Below are 25,245 nucleotides of genomic sequence, written 5' to 3'. Positions count from 1 at the left end.
AGAGGAATGAGGGCAAGAGCAGATCTGGAGGAGCAGCAAAGCCAGGACACACAGGGAAATCCCTGTGGGTGGGAGGCAGGAGCAGAGCGAAGAGGCTTAGAGCAGAATTTGGTCCAGGGCTGAGGGGAGACCAGATTTAGGATTCAGCCATGCCAATGAGTAGTTCAGGAGATCAGACTGTCCCACCTGGGACATGAGGGAGAAAGGCCCAGAGGGCCAAGGGCTGCACCCTAGATGAGTGGCTGGGGAGGAAAGGGTGCTCCGTGCTGGGCAGGAACAGGCAGGAGCTGCAGGGCTCAGTGACAGGTGAGAGGGGAGTGCTAAAGGCCAACAGGCAGATGGCAAAAGTGTGATTAGAAAGTCACTCCAGCCATAAATCTTGGGGACCTGGAGACGGGCAAGCCCCAGATGGCTTGGAAAGTCTGCCTGGCGGAGCCCAGCACAGCTCAGCATGCATCTGGCCCTCCTTCTCCTCACCAGGTTTAACCACCTCCAGCCAGCTCCTCATGGCCAGAGCTGAACTAGAAACCCCTGAACCTGAAACCACTCCAATGAGCAAACTAAAAACAGAACCACTACCTGGACTAACGACAACATTACCATCCATCCCGACACGGAACTCTCGCTGCATTATTGGGGGTTACCCGCACATCCCATTCCTGACACTCTCCTCCTGGCAGGGATGCTGTGGCACCATCCAGGGGGGCACAGAGGGTGCAGGATGGTGCAAAGATGCACTAGCAGAGCTGGGTGGAGGAAGGCTCCCCGTGGTCACGCACGCTATTTCTGGATATGCTGAGGAGCTGCTCAGGGCTGGATTTGCAGGCGAGCACGGGGGCATATCAGCTGTCCCTGCTTTGGAAGGGGCTCAGGAACAGCACAGGGGCAGGAGATGGGGAGGGAACAGGATTTATATGGAGATCCACGGGGAAAACCCGTGCCTCCAAACATAGTAACATAACACCAGGTAGTAGTACCAGCTCCTGCCTGTGGATCCAGGACAACAACTTTCCCCACGCGCAGCCAGAAGAGCCCACTGCTCTTTCACTCCTGCCTGAAAAGCAACACCCACAAAAAGCACCCCGCCCATGCCAAGCTCCCGAACCCCCTCTCTGCCAGTGGGTGCCTCCTGCAGCCCTTCCCAAAGCTGCCAGAGAGCCCTTCAGCCCACAGGTGCTGTCGCTCCCCCGGGACCCCCGGCCAAGCCAGCGGGGGTTTGGCAGCACGGCCGGGACAGGGGCCAGGGGTAAAATTAGAAAGCCTGTCCCTGCCAGCCCCTGCTGCGACCTGCAGGGACCAGCTGAGCCCAGTTGCTAACCTGCACTGTAACCCTTCATGTCCCCTCTCCTGCAGGCTGGGACAGTTACTAGAAAGCCAGGGATTTGCAGGGCTTTCCTTTTTGATCAGCCGTCTCCAGCTACCCCAGAGAGCCGGGCTCAAGGGCTGATGAGGCAGTGGGAGCTGGGTTTTTTGGATCCTTTGGGACAGTTAGGATTACACCCTGCAATTTCCATCACTGCTGTCCCTTTGCACACCGGCCAGCCCTGCAAAGACTCATCCTCCCTGCTGCACAGGCTCGTGCCTGCTCTCCATCCAGCCCCTTGGCCCCACCGCTGCCCTCCTGCCGCAGTTATTGTTATTATTTACGCTCCTAAGCATCCTTTGAGTTCTGCCGGGGGACAGGATCCAAAGAGAAAGCCTTTTAAGGATTTGTGCCAGCGCCGGGAAGCGAATCCCCCCCAGCGAACAGCGGTGCTGGGGGATTTGAGTGTAGACAAGTGCTTAAAGCCGAAAAGGGCAGCGAGGGGAGGGAGCCGGGGGCACGCTCTGAAACCAGACCCCCCCGCCCAAAACGCAGCTCCTTCCTCTGCTTTAGGAAACGGATCCCTCCTGCGATTTCCTTTCAAAGGTGACTTGTAACCTCTTCATTAGGGTCGGCTTTGGCAGAGCCCTGATGGTGCAGCTGGCAGGGCCGGGGCTGCGGCTGGGCGGGAGCGCGCTCGCCTTTCCAAGGCTGGGAAGCAAAGCCGGCCGCTCGCTGCAGCGGCAGCTCGGCGGGAGCGCCCCGGCCATGCACTGATGGGTACCATGGACTTTAAGACAGACCCCAGTGCAGTAACCATCAACCTGCTGCTCATTGTGCGCCCTGAGGAGGCAGCGAGCAAGGAGAAGGGGCAGCGAGAGGGGCACAAGGGAGGCGGCCGAGGCGCAGGTAACGTCCCACCTGCGGCGGGGCGAGGCGGGGAGGGCTGCGGGCGCAGACGGCAAAGAGAAGCAGCAGCTTTGCAGCGGGGTTTGGGCTTCCCCCCCTCTTTCTCCTCTTTGCAGACATGCTGCAAACCCCCAGACGTGCAGCTGTTTTGGCAGAAGCCCGGCGTGCCCGCGCCGGCGCTCCCGGTGCAGCGGAGCCTTGCCCGTGCAATGCCCGGGGCTCGGTCCGGCGCCGGGGCGCGCAGCCCAGGGTGCAGGAGGAGCAGGGGACACGCACAGGCACTAATCCGAGGACCGTGTTTGCACCTTGCTGTGCCCTGCAGTGGCCCCGAGGTGCCTCCACGGGCTCTCCCGGCTGTGCGAGGGGAGCGGGGAGAGGGCTCGGCCGTTTCACTCCACGCGGTACCTACTGCACCGGAGTACAGGGTAAAACTGTTTTGTCTGCAGTGTGCCCGGGCTTTGTCTCGATCACTGTCCTGAGCCATTTATAGCTGCAGCTTGGGACGGCGTCTCTGGCCCAGCTCCTATCCTGCAGCGGGTCTTCCAAAAAGCCACGGCTGTGCTCTGCAACTGTAAGGGCACCCTCCCTGCAGAAGTAAAGGGAGGAGAAGGAATATTCATGCTCGAAAACCTTGGGGAGAAGCAAGGATTTTCAGGCAACCAGTCCCAGGCTAACAAGGATAGGCAAAGCTATCACAAAAGTTGTGTTCATGTTTCATCTAACACAGCACCCAGCACCTGCCCATCAAAGTGACTTAGATCTGGACTGTTGCACGTTCTGCCTCTCAGTATTTAGCAACAAGAACTGCGCCCAATGCAGCAGATGAGACAGGGAGGGTGGATCCCGATGACACCTGAGTTCAGCTGGGTTGATGGGTTACATAAGAGGGTTTGGGGTGCTTGGCTCCAGACAGTGCCAGCACCTCACTCCAGGAGGACACCCTGCCAATCTCCTGTTTATATCCTACAGGTCTGGAAGATGATGGCAATGGAAACAGCAGATCACAGCCACCTCAGAGGAGAGACCTTAACGGTATGTGAATGTTCCTCTCTACTGATAAACCAACCCCAGCACATGCAGCCCAAAGCCCTCAGCACCCATCGGTGCCTCTGGAGCACAAATGTGCTTCAACCAACCCATCCCTTTCCAGGGGGCTTCAGTGGAGGCACACACAGGGCTTCCCACATGCTCTCCTCTGCCCCGTGGGCAGGAGGGACGTTGTGGCACTGCCAAGCCCCCACACACCCGCCTGCAGGGACTGTCCTGCCACAGAGTTCGCTCGTGTTACAGGTACACGGAGCTCTTACGTTTCACAGCCAGCTGATGGCAGGGGAAATTCAGTGCCCCAAATCACTCAGGTTGCAGACAGAGCTTCCAGAGACTTCCCTAGCACTCACGCAGCTTAGGCAGGGTCTGGGATGTGGAAGGTGAGGAACCTTTGGGGTCTCAACCATCTATCCACCAGTCTTTTCTTCATCTCCCTCACTCAGAGACTGAGTACAAGGCAGGTGTGATTCCTATCCAGGAACAACGTGACTGCTAGCCCTGGATGTTCCCCTGCCAATTCCCAGTCCCCTGCCCTGAAGCAGTTCAGGAGGAACATGACCCCAGGACTGTAGTGCAAGGGGATAGAGCAGTTCTCAGGGAAGGGGTCAGACCATCCCACCTGCTTTCCTGGTAGTCTAAGCCTAACATGGTGTTTAGCAGAGAAAGCCGTGGGCAAAGGTAGAGCAAGACACTTAATTCTCATGGTACCAGACAGTAGATTTTAGCTACACTAAGGAGGAGCTTTGCTTCCACAGGCCACACAATAGCAGCGTGCAAAAGCCACGGCTGCTCCCAGCAGAATGCTCAGCAGGAGCCCTGACCCAAGTCCCTCTGAAATCAGTGGTGGCTGGAGGGTGCTCACAGTCTGGGAACAAGCAATATTTCATGGCAAGGCAGTACTTTGAGGGTTTTTACAAACCAGGTAACAAAAGCCTCCGCTCTGGGAAGTAAATAAATATTCTGCACTCTCTCCCTCCATCATGCTCAAGAGGGTCTGCAACCAGAGCTGCAGAGCAGAGTCAGAGCCTCCTGTATGAGAGGATGGTCTTTATTGATCATTTCCCACTCTGAATTAATGGCAGGAGTATTTAGGATGCACATGGGAATCCTTCCCTCGCAACTCTACCTTAGGCATTGTTTAAGCCCCTGTGAGGATTGCTGAGGAATTCAGACACCAGAGGAGCTCTGGCTCCTCTGGCACAGCAGGGGTTAATGAATTCCCCTTCAATCAGCCACATTAGTGTCCTGATGAAGCCTCTGACACCCCTGGTGCTGCCACAACATTTTCAAGCGTATAATCCCCAAGCCCACTGAGGCAAAGGGGCTGTGGCCCCACTCCACAAGGTCCCATCACTCTGGGGCAGACCCTTGTCACAGCCACACAGCACGAGAGGTACCTGGACAAGTTGTGAAATCCAGGTTCCTCTGGTGCTGGTCTCTGCTGGCTGGTGGGATGGTGATCCCACAACACTTTGGAAAAGAGCGAGGGATCACCCTGGCCAACATGCACCCTGCCTCTGGCAAGGCTGGAGCACGGGAGCAGTGTGGGAATGAGGGCTCAGTATCACCTGGCATTTGCTGCCGTCAGCACAGCCCGGGGAGCAGATCTGTGCTGCCCCAGGCACACCAGGTGCTTCCCACACCTCCCTCTGCTCCAAGGATTCCCAGGCCAGCCAGCATTGCAGAGACAGCCAGGGGCTCCCAGAGGGGACAGATGAAGATGAGAATGACACTGAAAACCACACCAACACTTCACCTCCAAGCCCCCAGCGCTGTCCTTTCCTCCCACCTACCCCTTCAAACACCCGTGCCCAAGCTCCTGACCTGCACCCTGAGCAGCAGCCTGGGCTGGCACATCCCCCTGGAGTGGGGTCAGGCACCCCTGGGCCATGAGCAACTGGGTTTTGAAGCTGGAGGACAGGGTTGAGTTTTTGGGGTCGTTACTTACTTTGCTGCTGAGCAAGGGCACGGATTTAACCTCCCTTCATGCCAGGCACCTCTGCTCTCCCCGAGGCACTGAGATGTTTTCCTTTGTGCAACCAGGCTGGCGTGTCTCCGGGCAGCCCTGGGAGCAGACAAAACCCAAGACAAAACCCATCACTTCGGGCTCTGACAAAGGTAAGTCATGACCCAAGAGACAGAGCAGACCCCCAGTGAGCTGCCAACAAGCTTTTTCTCTAATAAAATAACCTCAGAATACCCCAAAAGGGAGATAAAACCCCAACCTGGGCCAGCTGCAAACACAAAGCACTTGCTGGCCAAAGACTTGTCTGGGCACACAGCACAAGGAGAAGAACAAGTGTTTCTTTGAGCAACCTGGTCTAGTGGAAGGTTCCCTGTTCATAGCAGGAGGTTGGAGTAAGAGGAGCTTTAAGGTCTCTTCTGATCCAAACCATCCCATGATTCTATGATTCTATGATTCTATGATTCTTTATGAGGATGTCTTGATCAGGAATAATAAAAAAAAAAAAGTCATAAAAGCATCAGTGACCATTTCATACCATTAGTTTTTAAAGCAAAGGATGTAGAACTTTGAAAAATTCCTGTGGAATTACATTTCTCATTTGTTAAATGACTTTTAAACTCACTGGGAGAAGGCATTCTTCAATGGCAAGTCTGTTTTTTGAAAACTAAGAATTTTAATATATGGGCAAAAAACGAGACATTGGAAGTTGGTGAGAAAACCCACAAAACCCCAAAGCTGTAAAATAATCACGAGAAATAGAAAAGGACCCCTGAAAATATAAAAAAACCTTAAGGAAATCAAACCATTTGCAGGATTCATCCCTTTGAGAAATAACTTCACTTTTCTTTGAATTAACTGACAAAACACACCAGCCAGCTGTGATCTTGACACCCTGATACCTGCCCCACCCCAGAACTGGGGTCAAGCTCTAGTGTTTAGGGGTTTTACAGCTTTTCTTACCTTCTGCTTTTGGAGCTTAAAGGACATCAAACCTCTCTGCATAATCCCAGGAGAAACCTCACTTTTCTAAAGTTAAATGCTATGGTAAAACTTATTCTTTGATGAAAGTGCAGATCCCCACCTAATTAGCCAGTTCCAAGAGCTGACTTTCAAGGAAAACCCCAAATGTTATGAGATTCCTGATAAAACTGGAGGTGGTATCACTGGATGGCAGCCCCAAGGTGCATTAACATCTTGACCTTCAGTCTCCCAAGTAACCTCTGTCTGATCTGAAACAGGAGCCCAGGAGCACATTGTGCTCCTCCAGGGAACCTCAGGGGCTGCAACACCTCCCGAAATACCTGCCCAAAAAATGCAGTCTCTGTCAAAAAAATGATGTAGTTCTTATAAGACACTCCCTAACTTTTTTCCTTGTATTTCTCTCTCTGGAACTTTAAAGACCACGCTCCAGTTTCCACAGGAGGTTGTTCTGGAGCATCATGGCACAACTAGATCTGGCTCTGCCAGGACACTGCCTCTTACAGGCCTTTGCCAGACATTTTAGTATCACAAGTAAAACCATTTTCATCGCTCCAAGCCTTTTTCTGTTTAATTCCAAGAAAAATCAATGAAAGACATTGATTCTCTGCTTTCCACAGCTCCATCAAGAGCTCTTTAATATGGTGATAAACTTTTGCAATCACCAGAGCTGCTGCTTTGTCTGAACTTAAGAGCTGCCTCAGCAGGCAATCCCGCCCTTCTCCAAATCCTGGTTAGTTTTCCATTTCTTAGGGAGTTTATCATCATTTCTTCCAGGAACCCAAGTGACAGTGGAGATTCATTCTGAGGATACCCCCCTCAAACCCATCAGGATACTCTCCTTGGAAAAAGGTACATTCCCTGGCTTTAAGCCCTGGCAGAGGCTGAGAGCATCCTTCCCTCCCTGTGCAGAAGCCGGGGAGCTGGAGGGGACGCTGTGCCCGGGGCAGGGCTGTGCTCATCCCACTCACCGTGCCGGGTTGTTGCAGGTTCCCAGCGGCTCCCTGGCCTGAGAGGACACAACAACAAAGGTGAGGCTCTGCTCTACCACAGCACGTCTCCAAGCCATCCCTCACCCGGGAATCTGCTCCCAGGAGGACGCGGGCTCCTCCTGCCCGTCGGGGGCTCCTGAGAGGCCGCCAACCCCGTTCTCCCTGACAGGCAGATGCTGCTGGCTCCTGCCCATGCCTGCGGCTTGAGGAGCAAAATCCTTCTGCTCCTGGGGTGGGGGGGTCTCCTCCTCCTCCAGCCCTGGCACAAGGCAGGTGCTGACAGTCTGGGAGCCGTGGGGTCCCTCAGAAACCCTCCAGGGGCCGCAGAGCTCTCCGTGGGGTTATAGCCTGGCAGCTCTGGAGCTCAGCTCTCCCCCCTCCACGCCTGGGGGGTTTGGCCGTGGTGGGCAGGGGTTTGATGTCCCCAGCCCTCGGGCTAGAACAGGAGATGCCTGACTGCTGGGGAATGTGGCCTCGGTGGGATGGCAGGGAGGGGACTCGGAGCACATTCCACAGGGTGCTGACATCCATGTCAGAATGCAAGGGAATGGGCAAAGAAGAGCCTCAGTTCCAGCTTTTTCCACCCAGTCCTGCTCCCCAGAACCACCTATTTCTGCTTCTCTTTTCTCCCCTGCCAACAACTTCCCACCTCACGCTCCCTTCTCCACTTTGCAGGTTTCCAGGGAACCGAGGCCCCGCGGCCACCGGGAGCAAAAGACCTGCACGGTAACTCTTTTACCACAAGCGGCGTTCAGGCTTCCCAACCCCCTGCCCATCGGGATGGCTGATGGGGGCTTTGGGAACATCACACTGTGCCCAAGCCCTTCCCAAGGCTCCACAGCCAGGGAAGGCTCCTCAGCAGAGACACAACCCAGACTAAACTGCACATCACTGCACATCCCTCTCCTGCATGGAGCTGTGCCTCTATAACCTGGCAAAGACAACCCTGACAACCAAATTTAAAAAAAAAATAAAAATCCCCTTCCCAAAAGACAAAAAGTAATTTTCAAAGCTGTATAGAGAGGGAACCTTTAAACGTGTAAATCTGCTTCCTCTCTCTTTGGGTCAGCCCCTTTTCAGGGAAAACACAGATAAACAAACAAGCCTGATATAGAAACACGAATTTTGGCATACAGGCCACCCATGCACATCCCTGTGCCTGCGTCTCACCTGGCAGGCAGCACTGGAACTGGGATGTGGGATGTCCCCAAAACCCTTCCCTGGGGCAGAGGTTTCCCGGAAGAGCAGGGCTCACCTTAAAGACACACCTTTGCAAGTCAGGAATAGACCTTCTGGCCACCCCCACAGCGGGCTGGAGCCTGGGCCAGAGACTTGGTTTGGGGAGCTGGAGGGGGAGCAGGGGATGAATACAGATTCCAGAGGCACTGCTGGCTTCTCAAGTGGGACAGGAGGCTCTTGGAGCCTCTCGTGCATCCTGCTCCCAGCACTTGCTAAGCAGGCAGAGGGGGGTCCCACTTGCCTAAGCAGGGTCACAAATAAAGCTGAAGTGACCAGCTGTGCCCAACCCCAGCCCAAGGCAATCCACGCTCCAGGCAAACAGCAGCTCCACTGCACTGTTCATTCACCTCTCCCAGCACTCAGGAGTCACACAAGAGTGTCTGCACTTCAGGATCTCTTAAATCCTTTCTCCCAGAGAAATAACAATCCTAGGGAGAGAGCTAGAGGACTGTCTCAATCCTGAATGGCTCTGACAGCACAGGACAGGGGAGAGATGGCTGTAGCACTCAGTTCTCCTCTCACCAGCCAGCAGAGCAGGGAGGGCTGAGGTTCAGGCTCACCGATGGGAGACAGCACTGTCAGCTCATTCCAGGACTGTTAAAAAAATCAGTTATCTCATTAATTAGGGCAAGTTATTAACCCTTTCTTCACACTGATGAGAACCAGGGGCCTGAAGCCTGCAAAGACACAGACAGAGAGTGAGGTACAGTTGTTTCAGACCAACTGCTCCCAGTGTGACATTCCTCATGGGCCTGAATTCCTGAAGAATCATGGCCCTTTACCATGCAAAACTCCTGGGCAAATCCAGGTCTTTATGTGCTTTTTAAGAAATGAAGTTTTTTCCAGGGCTTGCACAGCACAGATTTTCCCTGCCAGTTCTCCATTGTATCTCCTGCCCCTCCATACGATATCCTGGGATTTCCTATGCTGTTATGCAGTGCCAAAGTCACAGAGGCAGCTCCCACTCCAGCACTGCCCAAATTCTAGCAGACTAGACAGGATGGCTCCTGCTTTCCATGCAGCTGGCAGGGACCTCCTGCAGGTGCCCTCGTGTCCTCTGCTCCCTAAGCACCCGCTGATGGATTCCTCCCTGAGCTCTGTCCCCTTCTTCAACCATACAGCCAGGAAAAACACACCCTCCCTTCCCAAAACAATGACAACTCGTTTCTTCCCAGCGTATCCATGGGACAAATCCTCTTTGAAATCCATGCCAGTAGATCTGCAGCAATTTAAGAAGCTGGATGACTACGCATTAAAAGTAAGTCTTGCTTTTGCCTCTGTCCTCCTCCCAGTTCCCTACCAGGGACGTTCCATGAAACCTGGCTCCCAGAACTGACACCAGCTTAGGCTGAGCTATGGGGCAATGGCCTCAAAATCTCCCAAACAAGTGAAAAACCATTTCCCTGCAAACATCAGCAAAGAGATCCCACACTAGGAGGGAACTATAACCAAAAATACATGGACCTAGAATTGTAGTTCCATTGTTACGGAAACAGGAGGCAGAGGAGCCTCTGGCAGTTGGGGTCTCACTGGTTTCAGAAGAACAAGGGAGTGGGGAGGACAGGAGATCTACCACAGAGATTTATTCCCCATGACCAATGCAGTGCTTCCTCCTCACACAGGTGAACATCAAGAGCAGCGTGGAGGACCTTGTCAAAGCCCTGCTTAAACAAGCCCGGACTGAGCTGGAAAAGGTCCGAGCCATATGGATGTGGATATGCCACCACATAGGTAGGCTGAGATCCTCAATGGAAAATAAGGCTGTTGCTGGAAGTTTGTATCTGTGGGCTAGTTCCATGTGCTGGGTGGAAGGAAGGCTTTCTGGAGGTGTTCACCTCAGGTATATATATCCTGAGGTTTTCTCATCATGCAACGTTATCTATCCTGGAAGAGCACTGACAATATAAACTCCTTTCCTGGATGGATTTTCAGTGAGAGCACTGCTCCCTGGGCACCTCTTCCCACCCAACTCAATCCCGTGATAGGCTGCTGTCCCCATGCAGCGGTAGCACTGACCATTATTTTAGCTGCCATTTCTGGCATAAATACAGAGCTGGGTGCAGCCAGCCAGCTCTGCACACCCCTCAGAGTGCTCCATGGCTTTGCTGGAGGCCAGTGAACAGCCCTGGTGGAATGGCCAGCCTGTTCCAGCACCTCAGAGCCGACGCTGGGGAGGCACCAGCCGAGCCCCTCGGATAAAAGACAAGCAGTGGCAGCATTTCATCAGAGCACACACACGGGCACAGAGCCTGCTACCAGCTTTCCTTCCCCTGCCCCAGCACTGAGGGGAGGCTGAAGCAGCTGATGCAGCATTTCTGAGAGCTTTATCAGAAAAATACGTCCGTATTTTAAGAAAGAGGTTGTGGACACGGCCAAGGTTGGTGGGCATTGAATTAACCTTCCCAGACCGGTTCCTCAAGCTCTGTCTGAGGGAGCCCTGCTGTGCTGCTTTTCTGCATTCATTCCAACAAATCAAGACTTCTTATGCTTCCAGGTATTAATATGACCAGGCTGGACTGGGCTTGGAGCAACCCAGTCTGGTGGAAGGTGTCCCTGCCCACGGCAGGGGGTTGGAATGAGATGGGCTTTAAGGTCCCTTCCAACCCAAGCCACTCTCAAATTTTATGACTCACTTGCAACGGATCACTTCAGGTATTTCCCAACAAGCTACTTTCTAGGTATTTTTAATACAAATTGCACGTAATGAGTGCAAAAAGCTCAGTGGTTTCCTTTGAGGTAACACCAGTCTGATTCCTTCAAATGCAGAGCGCTCTGGTTTTTACTGGGAACTCCTGAGACTGTAGATCCTCCACATGAGGGCAATCCCTGGGGATGCCCACTTCCCTCCCCCCCCCAAAAAAAAAAAAATCAGAGTTTTCCTCCCATTTGGATTCAAGTGCTAAACCCCAGCCCAGGCTTAGAGCACAGGGTGATGAGGGGCAGAGCCCTCCCTCTGCCCCCAGCACTGTCCCCAGCACGTGCCACCGCTCCCTTCTCTCCGCTCGCGCTCACGGAGACGAAAAGCAACCTGAGCGCTGCTCCCGCTGCCCATCGATCCCACCGCCCCAGGCCTTTGGATGAACTTTTGCCTGTGTTCCCTCCTGCAGAATACGACGTCGTGGGCTACCACAACAAAAGCCAGCTGTCGAGCAAGGCCGAGGATGTGCTTCAGATGGGGAAGAGCATTTGCGAGGGCTACGCCGAGCTCTTCGAGCAAATGTGCAGGTAAATTAACTTCAGAAACATTCAGTGCCAGGGAGAGTTAACATTCCCTGTCATCTCCGTGCCTATCCTGTCTGCCTTTGCATTGACTGATGTGACTTTAAGCAGGACATGGGACTTCAGCTTTCAAGCCATGCTGTGGAAAAACAGCAAGTCCTAGAAAGGTCAATTTTGCTCCCTCCTCCACTCTCTCCACTCCCCTCCCCAGCATAATTTACTTGGTGCCATCTGCTGAGCTTCGCATTGCATTAACATAATGGCAGATGAAAACACGGAGCTAATTTGATTAGAAGAACTAGGATTTTCCTTGGAGTATCTGGATGTGAAGGTTAAAAGCAGAGCAAGACTTGAACAAGGAGCGCTGTCTGCAACGTGCTCCCGTGGAAGAGGTATGCACACCCCCAGAAGGAGCTTTCCCAAAACCCTCTGGAGATCTCTGTCCCTTCCAGAAGCACCACAGGGACACTCAGGCTGTTTTCTGAGGCCAATCTCAAGGTGCATCACCATTGAGGGCAATAATGCACTTCCCATTTTATAGCTACCCTGGCATTTAATGACTAAAAGCCATTCTCCTGCCTACAAAACCTCATGGACTTCACTGGGGATTAGTCCCATAAATTTCCCTCACAATAGAACTTTACAATCACAAATCACACAAGAGGCAGCCCCTTCCTTGGCAGGGAGCACGGGGGCCTTGCAGATGGATGCATCCCAAATCCCTTCTCCCTCACATCCCTCCAATCCAGTAAGGAAAGGAGACAGCTGTAGCACAAGGCAACCCTCAAATGCCACAGCAAGGAGCAACATCTCTCCTCTCCCAGCACCTCTCCTCTCCCAGGAGTTTGCCTTGGATGAGTAGTGAAAGCAAGGAAGGTGCCTGGTGAGTTTGGGGACCAGCCTTATGCAGAAGTGTTGTCCAAGAGAAAACTGGACCTGATGACTCAGGGACATGAGAATGGAAGGGACTTCCTACAGCAATCCTAAGAGGGTGGCTTGTGAGGTGGCTTTCCCAGGGAGCACCTTCCATGTACAAGATTTCCTTGGAAAAATCCAAGACCAGTTATTAATCACATGTGTAAGTAACAACTGGTTTTCCACACCATCCCAAAAGTTTTGGGAAGGTTTTCACCACAAAAGCTACAGGGAAAAGAGAGGTTTAAAGAAAACCAACATACTGAAGTGGAGAGTGCTTCCAACCAACAACATATCCCATGATATGTATTTGGTCCCTTCCAGCCCAAACCATTCTATGATATTGTAACTTGCTTTCTAAAGAGTAACATAAAGAAATAGGATGGTGACATATGAATTTATAGCTGCATCTTATGGAACAGTTATTAACAGTTGAGGGAGGAGGAAATTTGCATCTGTTCATTAAAAAGCATATGTTTAGTTCATTAAAAGCACTAATCTTGCCAAGGATATTTTTGACTATTTAAAGGTGCTGTTGATTTACTCATAATTCCTCAGTTCCAGATTGATTAGTCACTATGTGATTCAGGAAACCTCCCAGTCAAGCAGCCTATTATGTTGTCAAATACTGTTGTCATTTAGCTAAATGTTTAGCTCCTTTCCTGAAAAACTGTACTCATAGATAACACCCCTTTCTTGCACAGGCATCTCTTCATCCCTTCTTCCCGTGCTCTCTTCAAGTCTTATACTGAGTTTAAGCAGAAAGACAAGAGGCAAAGAGCAGTTATCTTACAGGGAGGTTTTTCAGAGCCAAGTTTTGGGGGAAAAAAAGGTGTGTTATCATGCCTTTTTTACCTAGCTCCTGTGAGGGAACTTGAACAAACAACCCAATTTGCCAGTCACCAGGAGTCCCCCCCAAAGGTCCTGTCAAAGTCAATGTCTGACACTGATTGAGTCTTACTTGTCCCAGTGCCAGAGGGAACAATTCCTGTTGCAGACACAACTCTGTCACCTCTGAGCACAGCTTTGGCAGCCTGACTTCCTCCCATTAGCTGAGACTCCTGTCACAGAGGAAAGGTGGGCACAGACAGTGGGAAGCTGTCCATGAAACATCACTTTCCAAATATCAGATGTGATTGCAATGAATGCAAACATGGGCTCCTGACCAATATTTCAGCAGCATTTATCAAGAACTGGCTTCTCATCTGACAAGCAAACCTGAGGAGGTAGCACGGCCGAGTGAATCAGGGAGTGTAAATTCACAAATTCAATTTAGGGCAAACCCAGCAGCCTGGATTTATGGAGAGACTCACTCACCAGGATTAGTGATGAAGGCACAACAATTACTTTCCCCGGAGAGGTTCCAGCAGCACCTCTGGGAGCGAAGCTGGCTGCACTGCCTACAGTGGATCAGCCCACTGAGCTGCTCCTTCTTCAGAACCAGCCTGTAAATAATTCAGGTTTCACAGCCTCTTGCCTCTCCTGTTTCCTACAGTCAGAACCTTCCCCTCTTTTCAGGTACAGAGACATACATCTACCTACCACAAACATAAACCATTCTCTCCCCCTGGGGAAGCCAGATTTGCTCCTTTCTTAGAGGAAATTATCAAAGTCAACCTAAAATCAAAGGGAACAAGGTGCCATTGAATCCTGGGGATTACCTGTAGCAAGATCCAGACTATCTCCTACTCTTTTCGAAGCAGAAAAGCAACTTTGTGTTTAACCTCATTGCTACACCAAGCAAATGTTGCCAAATGTTTCTTAAGTCAGTTCTTCCAGTCCAGTTCGTATTTAGGCCATCTTCCACCATCACACTGCCACGTCCACAAGCTCTAGAGACCTTCCCCATCTCTTCTCTCTGCCTGCTTAATTTATCTGTATAAACTCATTTATACAGGATCACTCTTTTCACCACTACAGAACTGCTTTTTTAAAGAATGTTTAAGCCTGGATTTTTGCCTATTACTAGAGAGGTCACTGTCTAAATGCTCCAGCCTTTCTTCTGGGAACTTCGAACACATCCAAGCACAAACTCTTCTTGCTGCTTTGCCAGCGTTCACTGTAATTGAGAGCAGTGAGAGCCAATGGCAGAACCTGCCCCCTCTGAATATCCCAGCTAACAAGAATGTCTAGAGGAGCCTGGAAGGATTAGACACCAATCCCCATGAAATTAGTGGGAACATGGTGCTTAGCTCCTTGAAACTCCCAGGATCAAATCTTCCCTGAAGTTCGCCCGGGCCAGCGCCTGGTCTCAGTTACATCATGCAAATCCGAGCTCTCACCAGTCTCATCAGTGGAGTTGCTCCAGATTTTCTGCCCAGCTCCACGATAGAATTTGGCTCACAGGGGACTGTGGGCTGGCAAGGGCTTTCCAGACCCCCTGCAGCACCAGGGTACTCCATGGCATTCGCTGCAGCCTGGCCACATTTTTTCTGGGCACCCACGTAACAGGCAGTGCCCCGCTGTTGCTGCTCCCTCCCCTCCTTTGCTGAGGTGCCCACCTTCCCTCGAAACCAGCATCCTCTTCATGGAAAAAACAGTCCTTCCTACAAGCAGCACTGCACTGCCAATTGCCAGCCAGTATCTGTTAGCAGACCTCAACTTCTTAACAGCCGTGCTAATTATCCTCCCCATAAATATCACTTTTCTCCTGAGCTAAACCCACGGTATGCAGACAATCTTGCTTCAGAAGCCTGCACAGTTTATTACTTAAGGTAGTTGTTCCATTTAGCACACTTTTCAATAAGGAAGAAAAATGTCAGTGCTGTCCTACACAAAAGACAATCCTCCAAGTGAAGCAATTTTAGATTAATGCTGAAATAAGATGCTAGTGTTAGAATCCACTGCTATCATCAGCGGAGAGCTTATTAACACAGTGCTTATTTAAATCTTATTTACACATCCACGCAGGTATTCATTATGTTTTTAGAAAGAGACTATTTAATCATTTCCACCCTGGGCAAGCACAAGCTCACTCTTTCAGGAAACTAAATCAGCATCCACAGTCCCGTGAGGTCTGAGATACCTTAGCTGGTGTCAAACACCAGGCCCCCCGTCACAGGAGAGGAACAGACTGCACTTTTAATTTATAATTACATGGGCTAATTGTGGACAGCATCAAAGGGATTCCACTGAGTAACAAGACAGAGAGCAATTAAGCCCACTTTATCTTTGTCATCCTCTAACAGTGCTGAATTGATGGTGCATCAGGCAAAAAGAGAGGGAATATGCAAAAACTGGGAGGGAAAAGGCAAAAGCTCCAGCGGGACGCTCCTTCTGAGTCCGTGTGCAAAGGGTGCAAGAACAAAGAGCCCAAACAGCCCTACCCAGAACCTCAGGCATCATCACCTTTTTTCCTTCCACAGAAGTACCTGCCAGGTGTAAAACAGATCTGCTGCATCTTATCATTCCCTCTCAGTATTGCAGGGGTCCAGTGCAAGAAGCTGTCGGGACATGCCAAGGGACACGGGTACAAGATCGGGCAGACCTTCACAGGGAATTCTGACCACGCCTGGAACGCTGTCTACATTGAAGGAAGGTGGCATTTGCTGGACAGCACTTGGGGAAGTGGTTCTGTTGATGACTCCTTCACCACGTTCACCCGCAGGTAAAGAACCGCTCTCTAGGTTAATACATAAACACACCACGAAGGCACAAAGAAAGCTGATGGGTTTGGCAAACCAAACAGGGACAAACTTTAGGTGCCACAGGAAGACCCAAAGCCCTGACAAGGTACCAGGGCTGCCTATACAGGGGATAGAGCATGATCTGTAGAAAGGCAGCAGCCTGAGCAGCAAGCCACAACCTGCTAAAGGGCCACTGGTTCTTCTTACCACTCGTTCAGATTTTTGCAATTCTCCGTGGCACTCGATTCACAGCTTTTGTGAATCCATTTCAATCAACACCCAGGGCCTCCCTCTTTCTTCAGGAGGGAGAAAGTGCAAATACCTGGGTTTTATCCCAAAGCTCAGGTTTCTTCTCTGCCTGGAGGATTTCAAACCCAGCGATCTCAGTCTGTCAGCAGCTCAAAGCACTCCAACGTCCTCCTGCCGAGCCCACCATCGCTGCGGGGGAAGAATTCAGTTCTTACTATTACTCATATCCCTTTAATTTCTTCCCTCTTTTCCAGGTACAATGAGTTTTACTTTCTGACTCACCCGGCTCTGTTCATTAACAATCACTTCCCAGATAACAGTAATTGGCAGCTCCTGAAACCCACCCTGACGCTGAAGGAATTTGAGAACAACATGCTGCACAGCAGCAACTTCTACACATTGGGCCTGCTGGCCTCGCACCCAGAGACACCCATCATCCAAACAGGTAACACCCCATGGAACAGCAGCTGTAGAGCAGCTTCCCTCACTCATCCCGCATCCAACACACGCTGCTGTGCCCTTCTTGAGGAATGCCGAGCACCCTGAGTCCAGCAGCTCTTTTAGCATAAAACCACTCAGGTACCACCACTGAACACCAGGGCCCATGTTCAAGATCACGTCCCTCAGACTTTCCAAGAGCTGCAGGAATTTAACTGGATGGCTGATTTATGAGTGCTGAGAACACAGAGTTAAAACTCTGTCAACAACAGAGTCAACAACATTTTAGGACTTAATGAAGTCTTCAAGCTGTTTGGGAACAGGCTCACAGGGAGGCAGAGTATCTCATACCTACACACTGGACTTTGAAGCTCCTGGGAGCAGCTACTGGACTAGCAATTGGGTCTGATCACCTCTAATCAAGCCCTTCACGAGCACATGGGCTGATAATAAAATTACAGAATCCCAGAATGGTTTGGGTTGGAAGAAACCTTAAAGATTGTCCCCGGGCAGGGACATCTTCCACTAGATCAGGTTGCTCCAAGCCCCGTCCAGCCTGGCCTGATGGCAGTTTCAGTTATATTTCACACAGGCTTTCATGTTCTATTGGACCACAGCTCCATTTCAGACCTCAGAACAGGATAAATGCACATCTCCAAAACAAAGGCCACTCCTTTTTGAGGGCCACAGGTCCAAGCTATGACCTGCCAATTACAGCTCTTTGTTCTACTGTTAGAGAAGCAGCGATTTATTTGGACAGATTAGCCTTCCCAGAACAGGGTGTACATGCAAAAATTGTACTGATGCTCCTATGCACTCTTTTTTTTTTATTTCCTAGTAAATGGAAAAGCCTCTGTATCCGTGGATTGCCGCTCTGGCACGTTATTTACGTTTAAGCTGAAGGGAACAGATGAACACGGTTTAATGACTTTGAAAAAACACGGAATGAAGCTGGATATCTACCCACAGGAGACAGGGAGGCACAAGCTGGAGATCTTCGCCAAGCCCTCCAAAGCTGAGGCTTCGGACGGTGTCTACAGCTGCGTGTTGGAGTACGTGGTGGAGTGCGAGTCCGTGGACGAGGCCGCGCGCTTCCCAAAGGACCTGCACCAGCCCGTGGGACCCAGCTGGTTCTCGGAGCGCCAGGGCTTCCTGCGGCCGTCCCACCGCGAGCCCACCATCCACACCAACGACGGGCGCTGCTCCCTCACCTTCACCCTGGGCAAGGACATCAGCGTGCTGAGCTCCCTGCACGCCGACGGCAGCGGCCTGGCCGAGGACATGGGCCGGCGGCACATCATGCAAATCCGCCGCGGGAACCAGATCGAGCTCAAGGTCCACCTCCCGCACGCCGGGAACTTCGTGCTGAAAATCTACTCCAAGAAGAGGTCGGATCCCGGTAACTATGACTACATCTTCAACTACCTCATCACGTGCCTGAACACGGAGGTGAAGTGGCCGGCCTTCCCCCAGAGCTACAGCAAGTGGATGGAGGACTACGAAATCCTGGAGCCGCTGTCGGGCCTGCTGCCCGCCAACCGCAACGTCCAGTTCAAACTCAAAATGCACGGCATAGCCAAGGTGCTGGTTCAGGCTGAGAACACTTACCCTCTCACCCACAACAGAGGCTGCTGGGAGGGAACCTGCAACACCTCGGGGTGCAGAGAGGTGTTTGTGATGGTGCACGAGAACGCCAACCACAGCTTTTACTCACACGTCCTCAAATACGAAGTTGAGACCCAGTAATACTCACTCCTTGTTCTTTCACTCACCTGCATGAACCAACCTTCCCAACGTGCCCCAGGCCAACACAGCTTTAGGAGATCACTCATCCTCTCAGCAAAATCTGTTCTTTCAACAAATGGCAGGACAACACTTGCAGGCTTTTGCAAGACCACGGGCTCGAAGACGGTCAAAGAAACAGAAAATCCTGTTAAGAAGGGAGCAGCAGTGGAAGACATGAGATAAAAAGCTCACCTATGTTTCAGTAATACTGTCCAGACAAATATATTGAAGAAAACAACTGACTGTCTGGCCATAGGTCACTCTTTAGCCAAGAGTGATTACTGGTTTCCAAATTATGGACCATAAGAAAAGTCTTACAAGGGCTACTCCAAGAAGAATTCACCTAGTTATGGGGCCCGACGAAGAAAGTGCACCCGGGTTTTGAGCAGCAACATTGGGCACAAGGAACTTCAGGATATTTAAACTGAGTTTCTGTACATCTTTAGTCAAGTTGTGTATCCCAGGAGAGAGAGAAGTGTTAGGAAGAAGATACAACATGAAGTTTCCTTGTGCACTTCATTGTCTTACAGATTTAAGTGATACTGCAAAATTGCTTTTTACATTGACTCTTAAATACAATAAATATTTACAATATACAATAATACAATTGTATATACAATACAATCATTTTTACCTTTTTATATTACAGTATTGTAAACACTTTTTCTCCTGTAACTATATCTCAAGCATACAGGTGTTTCCATAACTAAAACTACAGTAAAATGGAGAACAACCACTCCTTACTCCAATCTGTCTACGCAACATTGCAACTAAAAACTGATGGGGTTCTGTGGGATAGCAAGCTGAGTGACATTATTATCATGTAAAAACTATTTGGTGCTGTACTCTTGTAAAAAAAACCCCCATGCACAAGGAAAGGGGGGCTTCTAGTGAATCCCACCACAAATGCATGCCCTAAGATGGAGCAACATTTTCACAATTGATTCAGATGTCAGTGAGCATTAGCATGACCCAACTCATACTATGTTTGAGCTTGAATTGAAAATAAACCTGTTATGTTTTTGCACTCTGTTTCCTTGACCCAACAATATGAATTCTCTTCACAAAGCTGCTGCATTTTCCACACAAGAAAGGTGGGTTATTCCTACACTCCCTCCTCCTCAGTGACTGGGTGGCAGGAGTTATTCATGCTGGCATGGGGCTGCCCATCTGCAGGAGGATTACTCCCACGTTACTCCCTCTACCCCAGCACCCAGGTTTGACTTCCTTGAGTACCTGGAGCCAGATTCAAGTATCAGAGCTCTCTGTGAGGACACAGGATGCTGCAGACACGATTTGCAAGCATAAACACAACATGTAACCTAACAGGGCTTACTCCAGGGTGCAGGGAGTACAGCAATGCTTTGGGGGTTTTTTGTACTTGGGAGACAAGGAGGCTCCATATGTGACATAAAAGCAGGTTTTAAGTCCTCCCCTAAACAGCTAAGTGTCTTTGCCCTCAAAAACTGGTGGCAGCAGCTCCTCCCTGCAGGAACACTAACAAGCCTTGCAGCTCAGCAGGCTCTGCTCCCCGGACACCAACACAGACTGAACAGCACAGATGCAAGACACACTCGGGGATTTTTTGATTACCTAAGGACCTTGAAGGCTAAAGCAAGTATTGTCTGTCAGCACAGACAGCCCTGGTTTATTTTGGTGCCTGGCAGAAGGATACTTTTTTCTCAGATCCCACTTTTCAGATCAAGGAGGACACACTGCAGCAGCTTTCATTTCACAGGTCACACTGACCCAGTCAAACACATCACTTCTTACAATGGGAGGATAAGGAGGCATCCCAGAGAGCTTAGGGGCTAAAGAAAACAACTTCCTCCACATAACAGAGTCAAGGATACTGAATCACAGACACCCTTTGTGGAACCAAACACTTGATGTTCACTCACAAACAGGCAGGAGTAGCTGGCAGACACAGCACAGCCTCTCCGCTTAGTGACACTGCTGTGAGCGTGGCCCCTGCTCCTCGTCTCAAAGACTCACTTTCACAAGGTCTCTCTCTAACCCCACCTGTTCTATTTCTGTCTCCAGATGAGAGGGGCAACAAAAAATTACCCCAAGGGAGTAGAGAGGACAGTTTATACAGTATTGCCCCCTACATAGCATGACCTCAGGGAGTAATCCCTCTCCCTGCCATCCAACCCTGCGAAACCCAGGCACCTGTAATTACACACATCTGCAGAGGCACAGACAGACTTTTTAACTCCTCAACGTAAAGAGTGACCCAAAGCACTGCCACACCCACAGCAGAACATTTCTGGCACAATGAAGACAGAGAGAGCCTGCACAGCTTCCCACTCTGGTGATGTACAAAAGCAAGTACTGCGAATAAAGTTCCACACTTTTGTCTCAGACAGAAAACAAACATCTGGCTCAGCCCTGCAAATGTGCGAGAAATTCTTTAGTGCTATCGAAGGCATCAGTTCAAAGACACAGAACCTCTCTCCTGCTTTCTTAATTATAAAGCTTCCAGGGCCAGGTGATTATTCTAAGGCAGGTTTGACACTGCAAAGGCCTGAAAAACCCTGCAGCCCCAGATAAAAGCACCTCAGAAGTCTGCACTTGCTGTGACATCTCCCTCCGGGATAAACACGGCTTCTTCTCCTCCCCCTCATAAAAAATGTGCATTCTTCAGCGCAGCCAAGGCTCCAACACCAGGAGAACAGCTCTGGAACAGACTTCTCAGTTATCTTGGGACATCTGCAAAGAAAGAAGGTGGGAAGGACAGAGCACACACACCAGCACAGAGAAGGAACTCAGCAGTTCCCCTAAATTTTACTTTAGGTCACATTAGTTCAAGGTTTTACAGCCTACTCTCTCAACAAAGCTACTTATTACAGGTATTAGAAATTGATAAACACTGTAAGATTATAGCTGCTAATTAAACAAATGGATCATCTTCAGGCTTGCTCTTCCCTTCTGCCAGCATGAACTGCCAGTGTACCTCAAGGAAAGGAATATGGAAGAGAACACCAGTAATGAGGCAAAATGCCTTCTAAACTTCTGAAAACACTGCACGATGCAACACTTGGTAACTAACTTAACAAATCCTCAGGAAATATAGTGCTATTTAGGAGGTATCATTTAAAAACTGAAATTGCTGGCATCCCTAAGGACTTGAGGAATCCCTAAGGGTTCTGGTATATCACACACTGGGTGCACCTAGAGGTTCATCTGCAAAAAGGAAACAGTTTGTTCTATTCTGCTGTTCAGTTTTTATCCAAACACCCCATGGCCAACATGTCCTTATTTGAGATCTGGACGGACAAGGTGGATGTCCCAAAAACACTTACCTGTGGACAGCTCTGAAGAGCCAGTTGTGGGCAGTTCAGCACTTCATTACAAAGGCTGCACAAGGAGAATCCAGAAGGGATTTGAAGGTTTTATCCTGTGCAAAGAACTCCAGAAGAAAGCCAAAATAAAAGGACTTTTGGATTCAAAGGTCTTTGAACTCTGGAATGCAGAGTTGCATGACCAAGTGCAGTCCCAGTCTGCAGCCAGGCATCACCTTTGCTGGACTCATCTGCCTCACCTAACGCTTGGGTTTTGCATGTGTGGTGCTTTTGAATTCCCGTTTGTTGACAGCATCAAGCTGCTCTAAGACAAGCTGAAGTTGACAGAAGGGAACAGGAAACTTATGGACACAGACGAGGGATGCCTCTGTCCCAAAGTTTGCCTGCACAAAACCTGAGCAGGCTCAGACACAGGAGAACTGCAGAGAGCCCCTGGAAGAAAGCAAGTTCTTAAGAAATAAGTTCCGTTCACTCATTAATAGCTTACCTTCCTCAAGGAAAGACCGAATATATTCACAAAGAGAGGTCACAGATGCATTTTAATGCAGCAGTTCAACTGGACTGCCCAGATTCCAACCAGGCTGACACCAGCTCACACAGCAGCTGCTCTGTGGATGAACCTCACCTGTTCGTGGGTTCTCCTCCCATCCAGTGTCATTGCCCATTCCAACTACTCTCTTTTCCAAGAGCCATGACCACAACCAGAATTCAGCCATTCATTCCTCAGCTATTTTGCAGCACTTCAAGCACCGTGCATGGCAAGATAAAGACACCAGATACCACACAGACAGTAAAGAGCAGAAGTTGCATGAACCAGGAAATACTAAAAAAACTGCACTAAGGGCAAATTAACTGGAGAAAATGGAGGTAGCCTAAAGGAAAGAGGAATTATATTCCTTGTTCCTTGAAGAACACAGCTATGCTGTGATGGAAAAGGTGTTGATCCAAGTTCCAGATGAGAAGGCAAGATAAGCCAGCAGAGATTCACTTTGTGCATTTGCATGAACAAGAAAAAAAGGTGTTTGTCATTCTGGTTTATTTCAGTGCTTTTACATGTATAAAATATACTTTAAATACTTTACATAAAAATTAGCAAGTGGTTTGCTTCTTAAAAACACCAAAGTCTTTGTGAGCTCTGATGCAGGTCTCTGACCTACCAAGCTGACTAAAATGTTTGTGGTGTAACACCTTTCATCAGAACAAACATGTTAGAGAGGAGTTCCTTTCCCTCAGCTCCCATCCTGCTGATTCAGCTCCAAGTGGGAGACACAGCCTCTCAAATTCTGATGGCAAGTGATTTATAGGCACCACCCCAGTCACAGTCTGGAACCACATATTCCAGCATTCCGATTCCACAAGAAACATCACTCCTGGTGTTCAAACCGTCTCACAATCTTTGCACTCTCTTTTTTCAGTTCCTCAATGTGAGCGTTCAGACATTCCAGGATGTGCTGGGATCTCACTTCTTCCTCTTCCAGGTATCTTGCAGCTATTGATCCAACAGAAGCTGTAGGCAAGGGGCACTAAAGGGAAACAAAGGGATATCAGGTATTCCTTCATTCCAAGTTTCAGCCAGAAACACCACTGACCTGCAAACCACACAACTGAACACGCTCCTGAAGGGCTCTTGGGTCACTTCCACCTTATTGGGCAGAATAAGCACTCAGGTCTCACACCTGTATCACAGGTCATGTCCCTCCCAACAGCCAACATGTCCAGCCAACAGCCATTGCTTTCAACAAGCCAAGATTGCCAAAAAATCAGTACTAAAGAATCAGGGCTAAAGAAGGTCACTACAGCATACCCAGGGTCTTCTCCTGGGCGTTAGTGCACCTCGAGGTTTACATCCTGCTTCTCATCTCCATGAAAATCCCAGTGAGCAGCACCACCTCAGAGTTTGGGCTCCAGGGAAGGGAAAGCACTGCCAGACTGGGCCAGCACTGCAGTGTTTTATATACCTCCTGTTCTTCCTTGAAATAATGGGCTTCTGGTATAATCCCACAGGCAAGTACAGACCAAACTCCTCTCACGGCTCAGGGAAAAGCACCTCAGTCCAGCCAGCAATGGTCAACAAACTACACCAGATTCTTTCCTCTACAGTCAAGAACTATTCCTGCTCCTCACATCACTTACCACAAGTTATTAACTTACAAAAACAACATTGTAAACCAGGCTTAATGTACAAGTTGATGAAGAGAAGCCTCCTGCACAGAGGTTGGCATGTGATATATAAGGTTACTAAGGGGCTGCTTTCCATTACAGATAATTTGCCTCATTGTCTTGGCAAGAGAAAGCTAGTGGTTATTTCCAAATCCTGGAGTCTTGTGGTTTTCAGGTCTTTTAGCAACAGCCAGGAACAAAGGGAAGCAGAAAAAGGCTGCAGATAACAGGCAAATCTCTCCCACCCCACTACTGCCTACTGACAAGAATTTCTCCTCTCCTGATGTTAAATGAACTGATTTAAAGACCCTGGACCTGACCATGAGCAGGGAGTCCCAGTCAACACCAGGAAAAATATCTGCATTTCCTTAGAAAGCTTATTTCTACCTCTCAAAACAAAAAGCAGCATGTCCTCTTCTACAAAACTTCAAGACCTAGAGCTTCTCAGACCCTGAAGTGGAACTGTTCACACTTCAGCTCCAATACTGCAACCTGAGGAGTTTCCATTTAGAATATTACAGTTCCCTGAGCTCCCAATATTGCTTTTTGGACATGCCCACTAACTACTCTAGTCTTGAAACAATCAAGTGTCAAGTAAATCTCATCAAGATTTACAGACCTTACAAGCCTCCACTTATCTGTGCATCAGCCTTAGAGCCTCTTCTCTGGGCTCCCCACAAAACAAAAATAGCTGTTGTCACTGCTAACAACACACAAACAGAGGAGGAAATGTTCTGAACACTGCTAGGGCAAACATCTGGAGCAAGGACCAGTACTCAGCATTCTCCCCTCCCTGAATTACTACAGGAAGAAGTGATTCAGTCCAAATTTCCTGTATCTTGGGCAAGTGCTCCAGCAACTGAGCTGAGGTAAAAGGACAGAGAAACTGCCAACACTGCTCCCTACTAAAAAAGTGTGATCAGCAACTGGGGAAAATAGCAGCCTCCCCTTGTGCAGTGAAGCAGGGATTTCACTTTCCCATCAGCTAGGATAAGCAACTTTAAGTTCAGTGTGCTGACTGCTGCAGCCCCACTCAGAGGGGTCAAACTCACCCTGTGCTTTACAGATGTGCAGCAACCAGTCACTCAGAGACTGTGAAACACTGAAACACTCA

The 25,245-nt window shown here is 49.8% G+C and overlaps 2 protein-coding genes and 1 long non-coding RNA gene across 14 annotated transcripts in view; 1 reads left to right on the top strand and 2 right to left on the bottom strand.

The window, feature by feature from the left end:
* KY (kyphoscoliosis peptidase) overlaps positions 1-19,734 on the top strand; it is a 28,771-nt gene extending 9,037 nt beyond the window's left edge. Inside the window, exons 1-12 of one of the 2 annotated variants that reach the window (XM_027724998.2) lie at positions 1,987-2,212; positions 3,182-3,244; positions 5,303-5,377; positions 6,981-7,055; positions 7,193-7,234; positions 7,871-7,921; positions 9,610-9,692; positions 10,057-10,165; positions 11,542-11,659; positions 15,987-16,175; positions 16,698-16,888; positions 17,720-19,734. In XM_027724998.2, coding sequence (XP_027580799.1) covers positions 2,080-2,212; positions 3,182-3,244; positions 5,303-5,377; positions 6,981-7,055; positions 7,193-7,234; positions 7,871-7,921; positions 9,610-9,692; positions 10,057-10,165; positions 11,542-11,659; positions 15,987-16,175; positions 16,698-16,888; positions 17,720-18,627 — 2,037 coding nt within the window. In that variant the 5' untranslated portion in view covers positions 1,987-2,079 and the 3' untranslated portion in view covers positions 18,628-19,734. Of the gene's footprint in view, positions 1-1,986; positions 2,213-3,181; positions 3,245-5,302; positions 5,378-6,980; positions 7,056-7,192; positions 7,235-7,870; positions 7,922-9,609; positions 9,693-10,056; positions 10,166-11,541; positions 11,660-15,986; positions 16,176-16,697; positions 16,889-17,719 lie in introns of those variants that run through there. The other variant, XM_039391113.1, reaches the window with a different exon arrangement.
* Positions 16,612-22,339, bottom strand: LOC120325271. Its single transcript, XR_005567179.1, has 3 exons — positions 21,226-22,339; positions 18,654-18,811; positions 16,612-16,632 (listed from the first exon to the last, which is right to left on the bottom strand). It is a non-coding gene; the product is annotated as an uncharacterized LOC120325271 (long non-coding RNA).
* A 651-nt stretch (positions 22,340-22,990) lies between these two features.
* The window catches only part of CEP63 (centrosomal protein 63), a 39,609-nt gene continuing 37,354 nt past the window's right edge, over positions 22,991-25,245 (bottom strand). For all 11 annotated transcript variants that reach the window (XM_039391105.1, XM_039391111.1, XM_039391110.1 and 8 more), the window contains one exon: positions 22,991-23,494. In XM_039391105.1, coding sequence (XP_039247039.1) covers positions 23,336-23,494 — 159 coding nt within the window. In that variant the 3' untranslated portion in view covers positions 22,991-23,335. The remainder of the gene's footprint in view (positions 23,495-25,245) is intronic.

Source organism: Pipra filicauda, unplaced genomic scaffold (assembly GCF_003945595.2).
Source record: "Pipra filicauda isolate LSUMZ 115617 unplaced genomic scaffold, ASM394559v2 scaffold90_size2875636_pilon, whole genome shotgun sequence".
NCBI classification, from domain to species: domain Eukaryota; kingdom Metazoa; phylum Chordata; class Aves; order Passeriformes; family Pipridae; genus Pipra; species Pipra filicauda.
This window is presented reverse-complemented; position numbering and strand designations above follow the sequence as displayed.